Here is a 14,638-nt window from a genome sequence, read left to right on the forward strand (position 1 = left end):
ATTTCGTCTAGCTTCACCTAACCTGCTCCACCCTCCTCATTTGTTTTTTTAACAGATGGAAAATAGACACGAAATTGTGATGTGATTTGCCTGTTACACCACACAGCTAATTAGGAAATAGAATAGAACCCAAGATTCCTGTCTCAGAGCCCAGAATTCTTTCTACTACCCCATGTCTGCATTTTATTATATCTCCTTGTCAGAGTATGTATGTGTAGAAACTTAAAAACATTATACTGTCAGTTGATTTCCATATTTATTATATTTGTCCTTTCTAGGAACAACAGTGAATATTTAATATGAATATAAATGCAATATTAGTGCCATATTAGACTGTTCTTTCTGTTTGAGATAAAATGCTTCTACAGACTGTTCTTCCAAATCATATTTAAAATCATTTCATTGTTCAATTAGCAGTTTCTGCTCCCCAAGCCAAATTATTTTATTTTAATGTATTTAAATGTGTCAGTATTACCACGACTAAGCATGTTTACAGCCATATTTTCAGAATAAGAATCTTATCTCTAATATTAATAACAACTGTAATTTGTTAAGTAACTGCATTGTTTAGGCACTTAGTATACAGTATCTTATTCCATCATCACAATAAAATCGGCCTTGTTCTCTTCATTTTTCAGAAAACTCCTAGTATAACTCCTAGTGCATTCATAACATTCTCAACTTTCTGTATTTATATGCCTTAAATATTTTTTTATTAGGATTTATCATTTCTGAAACTGGTTCTTTTCTCAGAGAGATGTTTGTTTTTATTATTAAACAACAACAAAAAAAAACAAACCTGTTGCTGTCAAGTTGATTCCGACTCATAGCAGCCCTATGGGACGGAATAGAACTACCTCATAGTGTTTCCAAGGAGCAGCTGGTGGATTCAAACTGCCAGCCTTTTGGTTAGCAGCCATAGCTTTCCGTAACTCTTAACCACTGTGCCACCAGGGTTCTTTTATAATTAAAGTAGTATTTAAATCCGTTTCCTGGTTAGTAAGAGAAACTCAGAGTAGCAGGCTGCAGGGTACATCAGAGACTGTTTTAGATAATTTAGTTATAAGATTAGCTGTCCTTTCAGAAATTTGATTTTAATTTATTCAAGCACTTCTCATATATTAAAAGGCAAAAACTCGATGTTCTTGATGGTTAATGAGATAATTCTCGTTTTATTGTGGCAGATGGTTTTACCATAGCCACTTCCCAGTGCCCTTTTTTAAAATGAGGCAATTAAGTAGGGGAAAACAGCTGAATTGTAGCTTTAGGCTATTTACTTAGCAATCATGTACTCTAGATGTAAAGTACTTAATCTTGGGATTAAATAGTCCTTTAGTGTTCCTTATTTACATAATTTTAACCTTAAACTTTGTGCTTGCAGTGACCTTAAAAGAAATCAGACAAATGGCTATTAAACATTGTTTTAAATTGTGATTCTCCTACCCCAGTTAACCTTTCTAATTGTCTCTCCTTATTTATCTCAGTTTCTTCATCTGAAATGAGCAGGCTGATAAATGTCTGAAGTTGTCTTCAGTAACTTGATTCCGTATCCCCTTTACTTCTTCACTCAATTCTCTTTCCTTCCTTGATTTGCTCAGTTAAGCACAGTGCTTTTGACAGTGCCCCATTAACTTCAGTTACTCATTCTTCCGTGTGCTACACTGTATTTCAGTGACTTGGGCATGTTTTATTATTGGCATGTATTTTGCTCTTAGATTCAGACCTGACTTTTTAATTCATAGTATCCATTGTACATACAGTGCATTAGTGCAGTTGTTAGTAAATCTAGAGGTGTTTCTCTCTCATCAGTGATGGAGCAAAGCAGGTACAAAATACTGCTTGATACAGGAAGCATATGAAAAGCTGCTTAGCATCATTAATCATTAAAAAAAAAACAAAAAAAACAAATCCGTTGCCTTCGAGCTGATTCCGACTCAGAGCGACCCTATAGGACAGAGTAGAACTGCCCCCATGGGGTTTCCAAGGAGCGGCCAAGCACTGAAGCATTGTGGGAAATGTAAATTGAAACCACAGTGAGATAACCACTAATAACGGTTAGAATAGCTACATTTAGAGAGACTGACAATACCAAGTGTTGGAGAGGATGTGGAAGACCTGCTATTAAAATGTTGCATTTTTCCAATCTGCTACATGAAAAATCGTACCTCAGGGCAATATAAATTGACATGTCTCCGACTATAAATAAGGCTGAGCATCTTTTCAATTTAAGAGGTATTTGTATTTCCTTTTCTGATAATTATTTATAACATTTGTCCATTTTTTTTACTGTTATGTTATTGGTCTTTTTTTTTTTTTAAATCAGTTCATAGAATCTCTTTATATATTACAGACAGATTAATTAGCCTTTTGTCTATTATGTGAATGCAGATAATTTTTCCTAATTTGTCATTTGTCTTTTAGTTTGCTTAGGTTAGGGCTTTGTTTTGTTTTCTTGGCATGCAGAGGTTTGATTTTTCTGTAATCAGATTTATCATTCTTTTTCTGTCAAGGCTTCTGATATTATAAACGAATTCACTTAGGTAGTTTTTTTCTAATACTTTTATGGTTTCGTTTTTGCATGTAAATGTTTAATCTGTTAAAATTTATTGTAGTGTGTGGGGTAAAGTAGGAACCAACTTTGTTTTCCTGCAGATGACTACCTAGTTGTCCCAGTACCATTTTTGGAATAGATTACCTTTTTTTTATTGATTTCAGATGCCACCTTTATCATGGCCTGAAATTCTTAAGGTATCTAGATCTATTTCTGGACCTTTATTTTCTTGCATTGGTCAGTTTATCTGTTTATACACCAGTACCTCATTGTTTTTAATTACTGAGATTTAATGTTTTAATATCTTGTATGGCTAGTTCCCCTTTTGAGAGTTTTCCAGGCTATTCTTACGTGTGGTTTTCCATATCTAGAATCACCTTATATAGTTTTAAAAAAAACAAGTTTTGTTTTTATTGGGATCATACCAAATTTATAAATTAACTTGAGAATTTACATCTTTATGATGCTGTCTTCCTATCCAAGAGCATGGTATGACTTCCTACTTGTTGACGTATTTCTGTGTGTGCTTTAGAAACGTTTTACAGTATTCTTTGTATGTCTTGCATATTTATTTTAAACTTTCTCCCTTTTTGTTGCTATTACACATTGGGGCCTTTTTTCCAGTATATCTTCTAATTGGTTCTAACTGGTTTATTGTTTTTAGATCAACCTATTGATTTTCATGTATTATTTTGTGTCCTACCACCTTACTGAATTCTTATTATTTTTCTTTATTTACTCATATACTGTGCTCATTTTTCTAATGAGGTTGTGGTTTGTTTTTTTAAAAATCCATTTTTATGAACTTTATATTGCTCAGAATATCAGTCTTTATCGTATACGTTATGAATATGTTTTCCAGTTTGTTGTCATTTTTATTAACGTTATGATGTGTATGATTATGATGTGTATGAGATTCTTAAAGGGATGATTCAAATTCTCCTTCATTACTGCAAGATCAAAATAATGTTTTTGTTTTCTGATAATTTATCCTGTTAACACTTATTTATGAGCCTGTGTTTATCCCGTGCAGAAGCATAAACTTTTATTAGACCCATTCATGTCTGTTCATTTATTCATTCAGTACATGATCAGCAAATATTGATAGAGTGCTTACTATGTGCTGTTTTAGGTACTGGGGATAGAATAGGGAATGCTGATTTGGCTTTTGTTTATTTGTGCTTCACTTTGTAGGAATTCCATTATATAGAAGAAGACTTGTATCGGACAAAGAACACATTGCAAAGCAGAATTAAAGATCGAGAAGAAGAAATTCAAAAACTCAGGAATCAGGTATGAATCAGTATTCACAAACTGGGAAAAGATGTCATGGTAAAGCTACATTTTTTTTTAAAGGATGTAATAAGACCTACCCACTGCCTTATTTTCACCTGAGCCCTTTGCTGCAGTAGTTGGATACTTTATTTTCAACCTGCTCTGGAGTTTTCATCTAATGTCACGTGAGTCTGCCTTGGCTATATTCTCTGACTTGTTGCTCACAGAAGGATCTTACAGCCACAGTTGGCTGAGGAGATGTGAGTTCCGCCAAAATTTTTTACCTTAGGACGTCAATACTGGTGCTGCTGATTGACAGTTTCATAATGTGGTTTCTTTTTCCTGGGAAAAATCCAATGATAAATCTTCCTAGTAATGATTGATAGGGCTTTCATAAGGTCACCAAGACCTTTTATTAACTATGAAAATGTCAAACTTACAGAAAATGACACCCATTGGCCTACCACACAGATTACTGAAAAAAACAAACCAAAACCATTGCCACCAAGTCAATTCTGACTCCTAATGACCCTATAGGATAGAGTAGAACTGCCCCACAGGGTTTCCAAGGCTACCGTCTTTTCTGGAAACAGACTGTCACATCTTTCTCCTGCAGAGCGGCTGGTGGATTCGAACTGCTGACATTTTGGTTAGCAGCCAAATGCTTAACCACTGCATCACCAGGGCGCCGTAGATTACTAAAGCGTTTATCATTAACTGATAGATTCATACATATACTTAAACCCTGTTATTTTACATTGTCCTTTCCTCCCTTACACTCAGATGATCGATTCAGTTAATGCTTGACTCATTAACCACTTACATAATTCACATAAAGATTTATTAATTCTTCATAAGAGTTGGGAACAGCCTTAGCTAACTGATTTGAGTGTTTGTCTCCTTCTTATGCCTACATTGTGAAATGCTAACAAATGATAACACAACTTGCTAGCAGAAAGTCTAAGAAAGAAGGAGCAGAAACCAAAACCACCAATTGTTTTAGTCCTTAGATAAATGTTCCTGTGTTTACTACATGTTCATTTAGTACCTATAAATGTTCATTTAGTAGCTGCTGGTCTAAGGTGTTGTGCTATTTTTGTTAATCAATAATTAACCATAGGTGGCTGTCTCTCAGAGATTTCTTTATCTGATTGGAACAGATAAAAACCTTTGTCTTACAGTTTCATTGAGGAGGCAAAATTGATGCCCATAAAACAATGTTATCAGAGTGAGTGATAAATGCCAAGACAGTCTGGGGGAGTCTAAAGAAAGCTGGGATCAGCACAGGCTGGAGTGGTTGGAGACAGCCTGCAGGAAGAGGTGTGGAGGGCAGGTGCAGTTTAGATAAGAGAAAGGGAAAGAGTTTTCCAAACAGGGAAATTAAGAACATAGCAGATTAAAGGCTGAATGGGAAGAGAGAAATGGTGTAAGAGCAAGCAGAAGAGAGAACAAAGGAAGCTTTTAAATAGCAACTGTCAGCCAGACCCCACTCGGAGAACTGTCACTGAATCCTCCCGGTGTGTAGGGTATTGTCGTCCTCATTTACAGACACACAGATTCAGAAAGGTGCAGCAGTCTTTCAAGGAGCAGGTAGCTAGTAAACTTCAGAGCTGAGATGCAAGGCCAAGCTCGTGTTCTTTGCACTGCACCGTAGCTTTTGAACCATGGAGGGTTTTGAATCCAGGCTGAGAAGTTTGACTTGTGTCCAGTAGACCCTTGCTTTCAAACATTTTTAACCAGGGTGCCACAGTAAGACATACAGTTTGCATTGTGTCTCAATACTCACATGTACAAAGCCAAAACAGAAGTTTTACAAAATGTTAACTCTCACATACTGTGTGCTGTGCACTCTATGTTCTGTTCTGTTACATTTTTAAACACTGATTGTGACCCACCAAATTGATTTCATGACTCATTAATAGGTTTCAGCCTACAGTTTGAAAAACGCTTCTGTAAAATTGACATCTTAACAATATTGAACCTTCTGATTCATGAGCATAAGATATCCCTTAAGTTATTTAGGCCTTTAATTTCCCTGAGCAGTGTTTGGTAGTTTCAGTATAAAGGTATTGCAAATCTTTTCTCAAATTTATCCTTAAGGACCACAGATTTTTGATGCTATGGTGTTGTTTTTAAGCTTCGCCTTCCAGTTGTTCAATGCTAGTATATAGAATACAGTTTATTTTTGTATATTGATCTTGTATTCTGCAAGCTTGCTAAACTCTCTTATTCTAGCAATTTTTTTGTGTATTTCATGTTTTTTTATGTAGCTGATTATCTATGAAAATAAGCTGTAAAATAAAAAACAAACAAAAAAACACTTCTGTAGACAGTGAAAGAATCATTGTAGAGTTTTATGAGATCAATTAATGCCACAATTTACCTGTGAGAGTGTAGCAGTGGGGTTTCTGTGTTGTGTGACTTTCATTTTATGTAATAATTTTATGAATTCTCTGCCTTCCAGCTTACCAATAAAACTTTGAGCAACAGCAGTCAATCTGAGTTAGAAAATCGACTCCACCAACTCACGGAGACCCTCATCCAGAAGCAGACCATGCTGGAGAGTCTCAGCACGGAAAAGAACTCTCTGGTCTTTCAGCTGGAGCGCCTCGAGCAGCAGATGAACTCTGCCTCGGGAAGCGCTAGTAATGGATCGTCCATTAACATGTCTGGAATTGACAGTGGCGAAGGTAACCCAGAAAAGGAATCCCAGAAGAACATTTCATTCATTTCCTTTCCTTTCTTTCCAGCCTTGCTAATTCAAACATGATTTTGAAAAACTATAGAAAGATCATTTTTATTTGAAAAGAAACTTCATCCATTGAAGGACCTGGTTTTCTCCGACATGAGACCTGGACCATGGGCTGTTTAATGTTTTTATTAGAGAACTTTGTAATGGATTAATTAATACCCCTTGATATTAATATTATTGATAATTGTATTGAAATATATAGGACACTTAACAGAAGGATGCTGACCAGGCAAATAATTCAGTAGGGCCAGTGCCGCTACGACAGAAATACCTCAAGTGGATGGCTTTAACAAAGAAAAATTTGTTCTCTCACAGTCTAGGAGGGTAGAAGTCTGAATTCAGGGCACCAGCTCCAGAGGAAGGCTTTCTCTCTCTGTCGGCTCTGGGGGAAGGTCCTTGTCACCAGTCTTCTCCTGGTCTAGGAGCTTCTCATTGCAGGGACCCAGGGTCCAAAGGATGAACTCGCTCCCAGTTCTTTCTTGGTGGTAGACGGTCCCTCTCCTCTCTGCTTGCATCTCTCTTTATATCTCAAAAGAGATTGACTCAAGACATAACCTAATCTTGTATATTCTGTCCTGCCTCATTAACATAACTGCCTCTAATCCTGCCTCATTAACATCATAGAGGTTAGGATTTACACACACAGGAAAATCACATCAGATCACAAAATGGTAGACAACCACACAATACTGGGACTCATGGCCTAACCAAGTTGATACACATTTTGGGGGGACAGAATTCAACCCATAACGGGCTTTCAGGAAACGTGAAGCAAGATTTGCTTTAATAACCTTACAATGAGTAATTGTGAGTATTAAAGCCAATACGTAGTAGTCTCAGTGTGCCTGGGCTGCCGTAACAACATACCCCAGACTGGGTGACCTGTCAGGATAGAAATGTATTGTCTCACAGTTCTGGAGGCTGGGAGTCTGAGATCAGGGTGTCGGCTGTGCTGATTCCTTCTGAGGGCGCCGAGGGAGAATCTTTCATACCTCTCTCCTAGCTTCTAGTGGCCATTCCTTGGCCTGTAGATGATCTTCACATGGCCGTCACCTTTCTCTCCGTCTCCACGTCTGTTCTTAGGAGACACCACTCAGATGGGATTAGGACCCATCCTGCTCCAGTGTAACCTCATGTTAACTGGGAACATCTTCAAAGACCCTGTTCCCAAACCAGGTCACGGTCACAGGTACCAGGGGTTAGAACGTCAGCGTATCTTTCGGGGACACAGTTCAGTCCATAACAATAATTCACATAAGTATATCCATGCTCTCTAATTTTAGTAGCAAAACCTATAGATTCCCAACATTTATCATTAAAAAGAATGTTGTAGTATATGTTTCAACAGATCAGGTTTTTAATCGTAGAACTTCATAGTCTACAACATAGTCATTCAGCCAATCTCTCAGTTCTTTGTCCTGAAATTTTTTTCCCCTCCCTTTTTTTAATAGCATAAGTAACACATGGTCATTGTAGAAAGAAATACAAAATGTAAAAAAAAGGGAAATTAAACCACCTGTTAATCTACTACCCTGAGAGAACATTTTTGAACATCTCTCAGACTTTTCCTTTATACGTTTGTAGTGGCTGTTTAATTGGTTTTAAATTTTTTTAATATAAAATATATACCTTTGCATAATATATTTTATATAGTAATTCGTGTATTGCTTCATAGAATCCTATCGTGTGGAAATATCATAATTTGTTTAATCAATTCCTTCTGGTTGGGCATTTAGATCGTTGCCAACTTTTGTTGCTAATACAGTGAAATCTGTGAGAGCCTGAACTCGCCGAGATTGCTTTGTTTTTCCGGGTCTTGCAAGTTTTCTGCCTTCGATAGGGTGCAGTCTTAACTACTTTTCGATTTCTCTGAATTAGTGGAAAATATTTGAGTTTTCCTTTTTGACAAGTTCCACGTTACACAGGTTCCAGCTTTCACAGATTTTACTGTATAAGCAGTGCTTAGGAAAATATCCTTTATTTACATCTTTTGTTTTTTAGCATCAATTATTAGAAGTGGGATTACTGGGTCAATAGATAAACACATTTAAAGGCTTTTGATATGTGTTGCCAAAATCAGCAGATAATTATTGAGCACCTACTCTGTGCCAGATACTGTCCTGGGCATTGGAGAATGGTGGTGAATAAGAGACCAAAATCTGCCCTGTGGATCTTACGTTCTGGTGTTGGGACGGGGAGAGGGATACAGGCAGAGGAGACAGGTGGTAAATTATATCAGAGGGTGGTAAGTGCTGCAGAGAAAAATTAAGCAGGGAAGGGAGATAGAGGGCGCCAGATGTAGGGTTGGGACTGTAATTTAAATAATGTGGTCAAGGAAGGCCTCACTGAAGAGGTGGCTCTAGATTAAAATCCTAAAGGAGGTAACGTAGTGAACTGTGTGGAGGTCTAGAGGAAGAGTGTTCCAGGCAGAGAGAAGAGCGGGTGCAAAGGCCCTGAGGCAGGTGTGTTCCTGGCATGTTGCTGGAACAGCAAGGAGGCCAGTGCAATTGGAGTAGATGGAATGAGAGAGGGAGAGTAGTGTGAGGTGAATTCAGATTGCTTGGAGGAGGCGGTTGAGGCCAGCCTAAGCACTTTTGCCCTGAATGAGGTAGAAAGCCATTGAAGGGTCTTAGAGGGGTGGCTGATCTGACTTGCACTCTTAACAGCATGCCTCCGGCTACTATGTGGAGAATAGACTACAGAGGGCTAAGAGTGGAGGCAGAGAGACCTTCGAGTGGCCACTGTGTTAATCTATGGGAGAAATGGTGGTAGTTCAGACAGAGTGGGGATTCTGGGGGGCTGGATTCAGGATTTATTTTAAAGGTGAGCTGACAGAACTTGCTGGCAGATTGGATGTGGGTTCAGAGAAAGAAAGGCGTCGAGGCTCTTGGCCTGAGTGCATGGAAGCAGAGTTGTCTTGTATGGAGACAGGGAGAACTGCGGAGAAGGGATGGTGCTGAGGGCAGGAATCAGGATCATAGTTTTGGCCATGCTGAGTTTGAGATGCCCATTAATTCCAGATGGAGATGTAGTATGCGATTGGATGAGTCTGGAGCTTGTAGGGAGGTCCAGGCTGAAGGTATAAACTTGGGAGTCATCAGCTTTGCAATGTAGAAAGACTTTACTCTTGCCAGCCCAGGAAGAAAGTGCCTGTTTGTGTTGACACTTGGTAACACTGAGTACTTTCAAACCTTTGCTAATTTCATGAGGAAAATATTTTTCTTAGAATTTAAATTTTGATCTTGTTTTTTGTGGATACAGAAGTTTGAACATTTTATACAATAAAAGGAAAACTCAGATGTTTCCCACTAATAGAGAGGGATAGAAAAGCGGTAAGACTGCACCCTGTCAAAGGCAGAAAACTTGCAAGACCCGGAAAAACAAAGCGTTCCTGTCGAGTTCCGGCTCTCACAGGTTTCACTGTTCAGTCAGGTTTATCAGTCTTTTCTTTATGGTTTCTTCTGCTTTGAGTGTAATGCTTAGAAAGTTGGCTTTGAGAATTTCTTCCATATATAATGTACATTCGGCTATAATTTTGTTAGAAAGTTGATTTTGGTGTCAGTACATTAATTTGTTGCTATTTTATTGTTTAAACAGGCACACGTCTGCGAAACGTTCCTGTTCTTTTTAATGACACAGAAACTAATCTGGCAGGGATGTATGGAAAAGTCCGCAAAGCTGCTAGTTCAATTGACCAGTTCAGGTAAGAGATGCCAGTGGCGATGAGCGATGGACTGTCCACTGTCTGTAAGGTTTCCAGTTGCAGTCAGATTGAGTCCCTTCAGGCAAAGCCAATTTCTAAAGTGGCATTTACCTTCAGTGACGTGACCTAGTTTCAAGAGTTCTGCCGGTGCCTCCATTTTATTGATGGGTATCCCTAACCATTTCTCTTCTGTCTGAATAAACCACTCATTAAATTTCACTGAGAATGCTTCTGTCTCATGTAATGATCCATTTAAGTGTTTTATCTCAATACTTCATCATGTGATTAGAGTGAAAGATGCTGCTATATATGTGTGTGTATATATATGTATATAAATAGTATTCGTTTTAATGTATAAATTATATGTGATATTGTATAAATAAGATCCTTGGGTTGTACAAACAGTTAACTGTTCAACCACTAGCCTAAAGGTTCACGGTTCAAACCCGTTCAAAGGCACCTCAGGAAGACAGGTGTGGTGATCTGCTTCCAAAAGGTCGCAGCCTTGCAAACCCTATGGAGCAGTTCTACTCTGTGCACATGGGGTCACCATGATTCGGAGTTGACCCGACAGCAACTAACAACAACAACAATTGTATAAATAATGTATATAATTTTTATATATATGTACATATAAATTTTTCATACTAGCAGACATATCCACCTTATAAAGAAAATATTTTAACAGTTTACATATAGCTTTGATAAAATTCATATCTTAATAACCTACTAAACTTTTTCCTTTTTGTGTTTATAATTAAGTGTACTTTTCATAAATTGTTGCATAATAATCTTTTCTTACCTTCTTGTATCATATTGATGTTAAAAATAAGCAGGATGATTTATTAAGATTTCCTGAAGCCCCGGGACTGGGACGCCATAGTCACTGTTTCCAAATTATTAAGCATGTCTATTTCAACTAATTCATTTATTCAATATACGTAATGTTGCAAGACATTGCGCTAGTGGCTATGAGAGACGCAGAAAGGCATAGAAGAAAGGCGTTTTCGCCTGTACGTGTATCCATCTGGTAGGGGGAGAAATGTTGCAAAGAGGTGTGAGGAGCAGGGCCTGGACATCATGTTCCTGCTGTACTTGTTTAAGTGTTTACTTGGGTGTCTGTAACCATGCCTTTGAAAAGCTTTCAGATCGGCCCTTTGCCAGGTAACTTCCAACCAGCCTCTTTGTTCCTGTTCAGGCGGTTCACAGCCTGCCTTCTATTTTGCAGCTTCTTCAGTTCCTAAAAGAAGAATGGTTTCGAGAAGGGCCAAGCTTGCCCCTTGCAGTTGTAGCCATAGAATTAAGAGAAATCGCTTGTGCTTAAGTTTTAACAGCCAAGCCCCAAATAATGAAAAAATATTTACTTACTACTGTGACATGTCTGGAGCTGATAGCGCGCTAGTTAAGAGCTTGGCTGCTAACCAAAAGGTCAGCAGTTCAAATCCACCAGCCACTCCTTGGAAACCCTATGAGGCAGTTTTACTCTGTCCTATAGGGTTGCCTTAAGTCAGAATCAACTCAATGGCAACAGGTTTTATGACATGTCTATATGGTTATTTCAAGTAGTTATGCAAGAATCTGCTATAAAAATCATAGTTCTGTGGTGACCACATAGTTTAAATGAGTGAAATTTTAAAAGCGTCACTAGATCTTACCACAGAAGATTTGTTTGGAGTGTAACTCTCTTCTCATCTCCCTCCCTCACCCCCCTTTTTTGCACAGCATCCGCCTGGGAATTTTTCTCCGAAGATACCCCATAGCTCGGGTTTTTGTAATTATATATATGGTAAGTACACTTGTGTGAAAAACAGTGCTGCACTTGATTTTTAACCAGTTTTTCTTTTTTTTTTTTTTTAACCTCTGATCTTATTGATAGTTTAACAGTCAATTTTGAAAGAATAGAACACATTTTTGGTAATTAAAAAAATTTTAAATGGATTGTAAGTTGACATTTCATTATGTCTAAAATAAACTTTAGTGCAATTTAATAGTTACCTCCATTTTTAAGCCCCTCTAATGATAAAAACACGATACAAAACATTTGATTTAATTTTTATCTTGATGTGGTAAAGGTGCTGTAATTATTCACGTGTATTTTCTAAAGGAGTTCATGTATTTTCTTTTAGATTTTTTAGTTCTAATAAGATGGCTACAGTAATTTGGGATGCCATTTCACGTGCCCTGCGTGCCTGAAAAGGCCACTAACTATTCTGAGTGGGTATGTCTAAAAGTAGTTGAGACTGGAAGTGTTCTTGAAAAGAAATAAAAACATACTTAAAAAGAAGTGTCTCTGTGATCCACTTAGGGAAGAGTTATTCTTTTAAAGAAAAAAATCTTTTAAAAGGAAGGGATAGGGGATCAAAAGAAAAAAATTGAAGGCATCAGAAAGGATTCAGAATATACCCAGACTGGGTAAAATTGACCTCCCGAGTGTTGGAGCTAGCGAGTGGCACATCCCCGTGTGTCCATGTGAGATGGGCTTTGTCGCTCACTACAGAGCGGTGAGGCTCAGTGAGGGCATCTCATATCATTTCAGCACTGCCGTGGGGAAAACTAGTGGAGCTTTTTCACTGTAGATCAGGTTACCCACTCACCCGCTGCTGTCGAATCGATTCTGACTCATAGCGAGCATATGAGACAGAACAGAACTGCCTCATAGAGTTTCTAAGGCTGTAATCTTTATGAAAGTAGACTTACATCTTTCTCCCACGGAGTGGCTGGTGGGTTCAAACTGCCAGCCTTTCAGTTAGCAGCCAAGCACTTAACCACTGTGCCACCAGGGCTCCAGGGTCATGTACTGTACTCTAAATCAACCTCTGAAAGCTAACACACTATTCCTGTCAAGAATGTTCTCCCATCTCCTCTCCACCAAATCATGGCTAGCTCCTTTTTCAAAGCACTAACCGTGCCTCTCTTCCTTAAAGCCTTTCCAGCAACTTCCTGCACCATTGGCAACGTTAATTCACGCACCTGCTCTGGATTACAGTCACAGAATTGGTTGTTGATGCGAACGTGGACATATTGTGAATGTGTCTAAGTTCAGGACTTTTCTCCTCTCGACTGAGAGTTCTGTAGAATGACAACTCTTTATTACTCTCCTCTGCACTTAGCTTATTTAATTGTTGATTCATTTATTCCTTCATTATTTACCCAGTAAACCTGTACTGAACCCCTACAGTGTTTCAGACCCAGTGCTAGCCATACATGGGAAACAAAGGTTCATTGTGTGTGGCACTGAGGGTAAAGATTGATTCATTGGCTAATCCATAAATTGTTTTTTCTTTCTTTAGGCTTTGCTTCATCTCTGGGTCATGATTGTTCTATTGACTTACACACCAGAAATGCACCGTGATCAGCCATATGGCAAATGAACTGAAGCTAGTTGTTTGAATGATTGGTTGTCTTTTTCCAGACTGGGGATCAGCAAAAGGGCCAGTTGCCTGAAGTTCCCAAGAAGGGTGTACAGGATTATTTTATCACTACCAGCTTTTAACTTTTTAAGTTATTATACAAGTACTCTGCTACCTAAATCTCTCTCTGATTTCCTTCAAATGTTAAGAGTTTCTAAAACAGATAATAATTTAACAAACTCAGCTTTGCTTTTTCTGAGTTCAGTGATCCTAAGATATATATGTATGTATACACAGACATACTGGAATTGTTCATCTCTCTGCAGACCATCCTGTATTTTAGGTCACTGATTATAGGCTATAATCAGGGAAACTGATTGTATTTAGGGATATAAATAAAAAGTTTTCTTTTTGATAATTCAGTCTGCTTTTGTATTTCATATTTTTAACTGTGCAAATATAGGTTTACTTTTTACACATTAAAGCCCTGATTGGTGCAAAATCTTTTTATAAATGCATAAATAAAATTTACTGTGCATTTTCCTTTTTTAAAATAATGTTTTTTCATCACCATTATGCAAGACCTTCCTAGATGGGCTCTCGTGGGTAGAGCCAGAAGTCAGCAGCTGAAGACTCGCCATCAGGTCAAGTCCAGCTCATAGTGACCCCGTGTTGTTGTTAGGTGTACAACAGAATGAAACACTGCCCGGCCCTGCGCCATCCTCACAATTGTTATGCTTGAGCCCATTGTTGCAGCCACTGTGTCAACACATCTCATTGAGTGTCTTCTTTGTCACTGACCCTCTACTTTACCAAGCATGATGTCTTTCTCCAGGGACTGATTCCCTCCTGATAACATGTCCAAATTATGTGAGACGTAATCTCGCCATTATTGCTTCGAAGGAGCATTCTGGTTGTACTTCTTCCGAGACAGATTTCGTTCTTTATAGTGACCTGTAGGACAGAGTAGAAGTGCAACATAGGGTTTCCAAGCCTGTAAATGTTTA

General features: G+C 38.1%; 1 protein-coding gene across 3 annotated transcripts in view; it reads left to right on the forward strand.

Moving 5' to 3' along the window:
* GOLGA5 (golgin A5) overlaps window positions 1-14,179 on the forward strand; it is a 33,273-nt gene extending 19,094 nt beyond the window's left edge. The window contains exons 8-12 of one of the 3 annotated variants that reach the window (XM_004376680.2): window positions 3,746-3,844; window positions 6,291-6,516; window positions 10,176-10,281; window positions 12,004-12,067; window positions 13,572-14,179. In XM_004376680.2, coding sequence (XP_004376737.1) covers window positions 3,746-3,844; window positions 6,291-6,516; window positions 10,176-10,281; window positions 12,004-12,067; window positions 13,572-13,652 — 576 coding nt within the window. In that variant the 3' untranslated portion in view covers window positions 13,653-14,179. The remainder of the gene's footprint in view (window positions 1-3,745; window positions 3,845-6,290; window positions 6,517-10,175; window positions 10,282-12,003; window positions 12,068-13,571) is intronic. The other 2 variants (XM_023731750.1, XM_023731751.1) reach the window with 2 other exon arrangements.
* The last annotated feature ends 459 nt before the right edge of the window (window positions 14,180-14,638 follow it).

This window comes from Trichechus manatus, unplaced genomic scaffold, assembly GCF_000243295.1.
Source record: "Trichechus manatus latirostris isolate Lorelei unplaced genomic scaffold, TriManLat1.0 scaffold00045, whole genome shotgun sequence".
Lineage (NCBI taxonomy): Eukaryota > Metazoa > Chordata > Mammalia > Sirenia > Trichechidae > Trichechus > Trichechus manatus.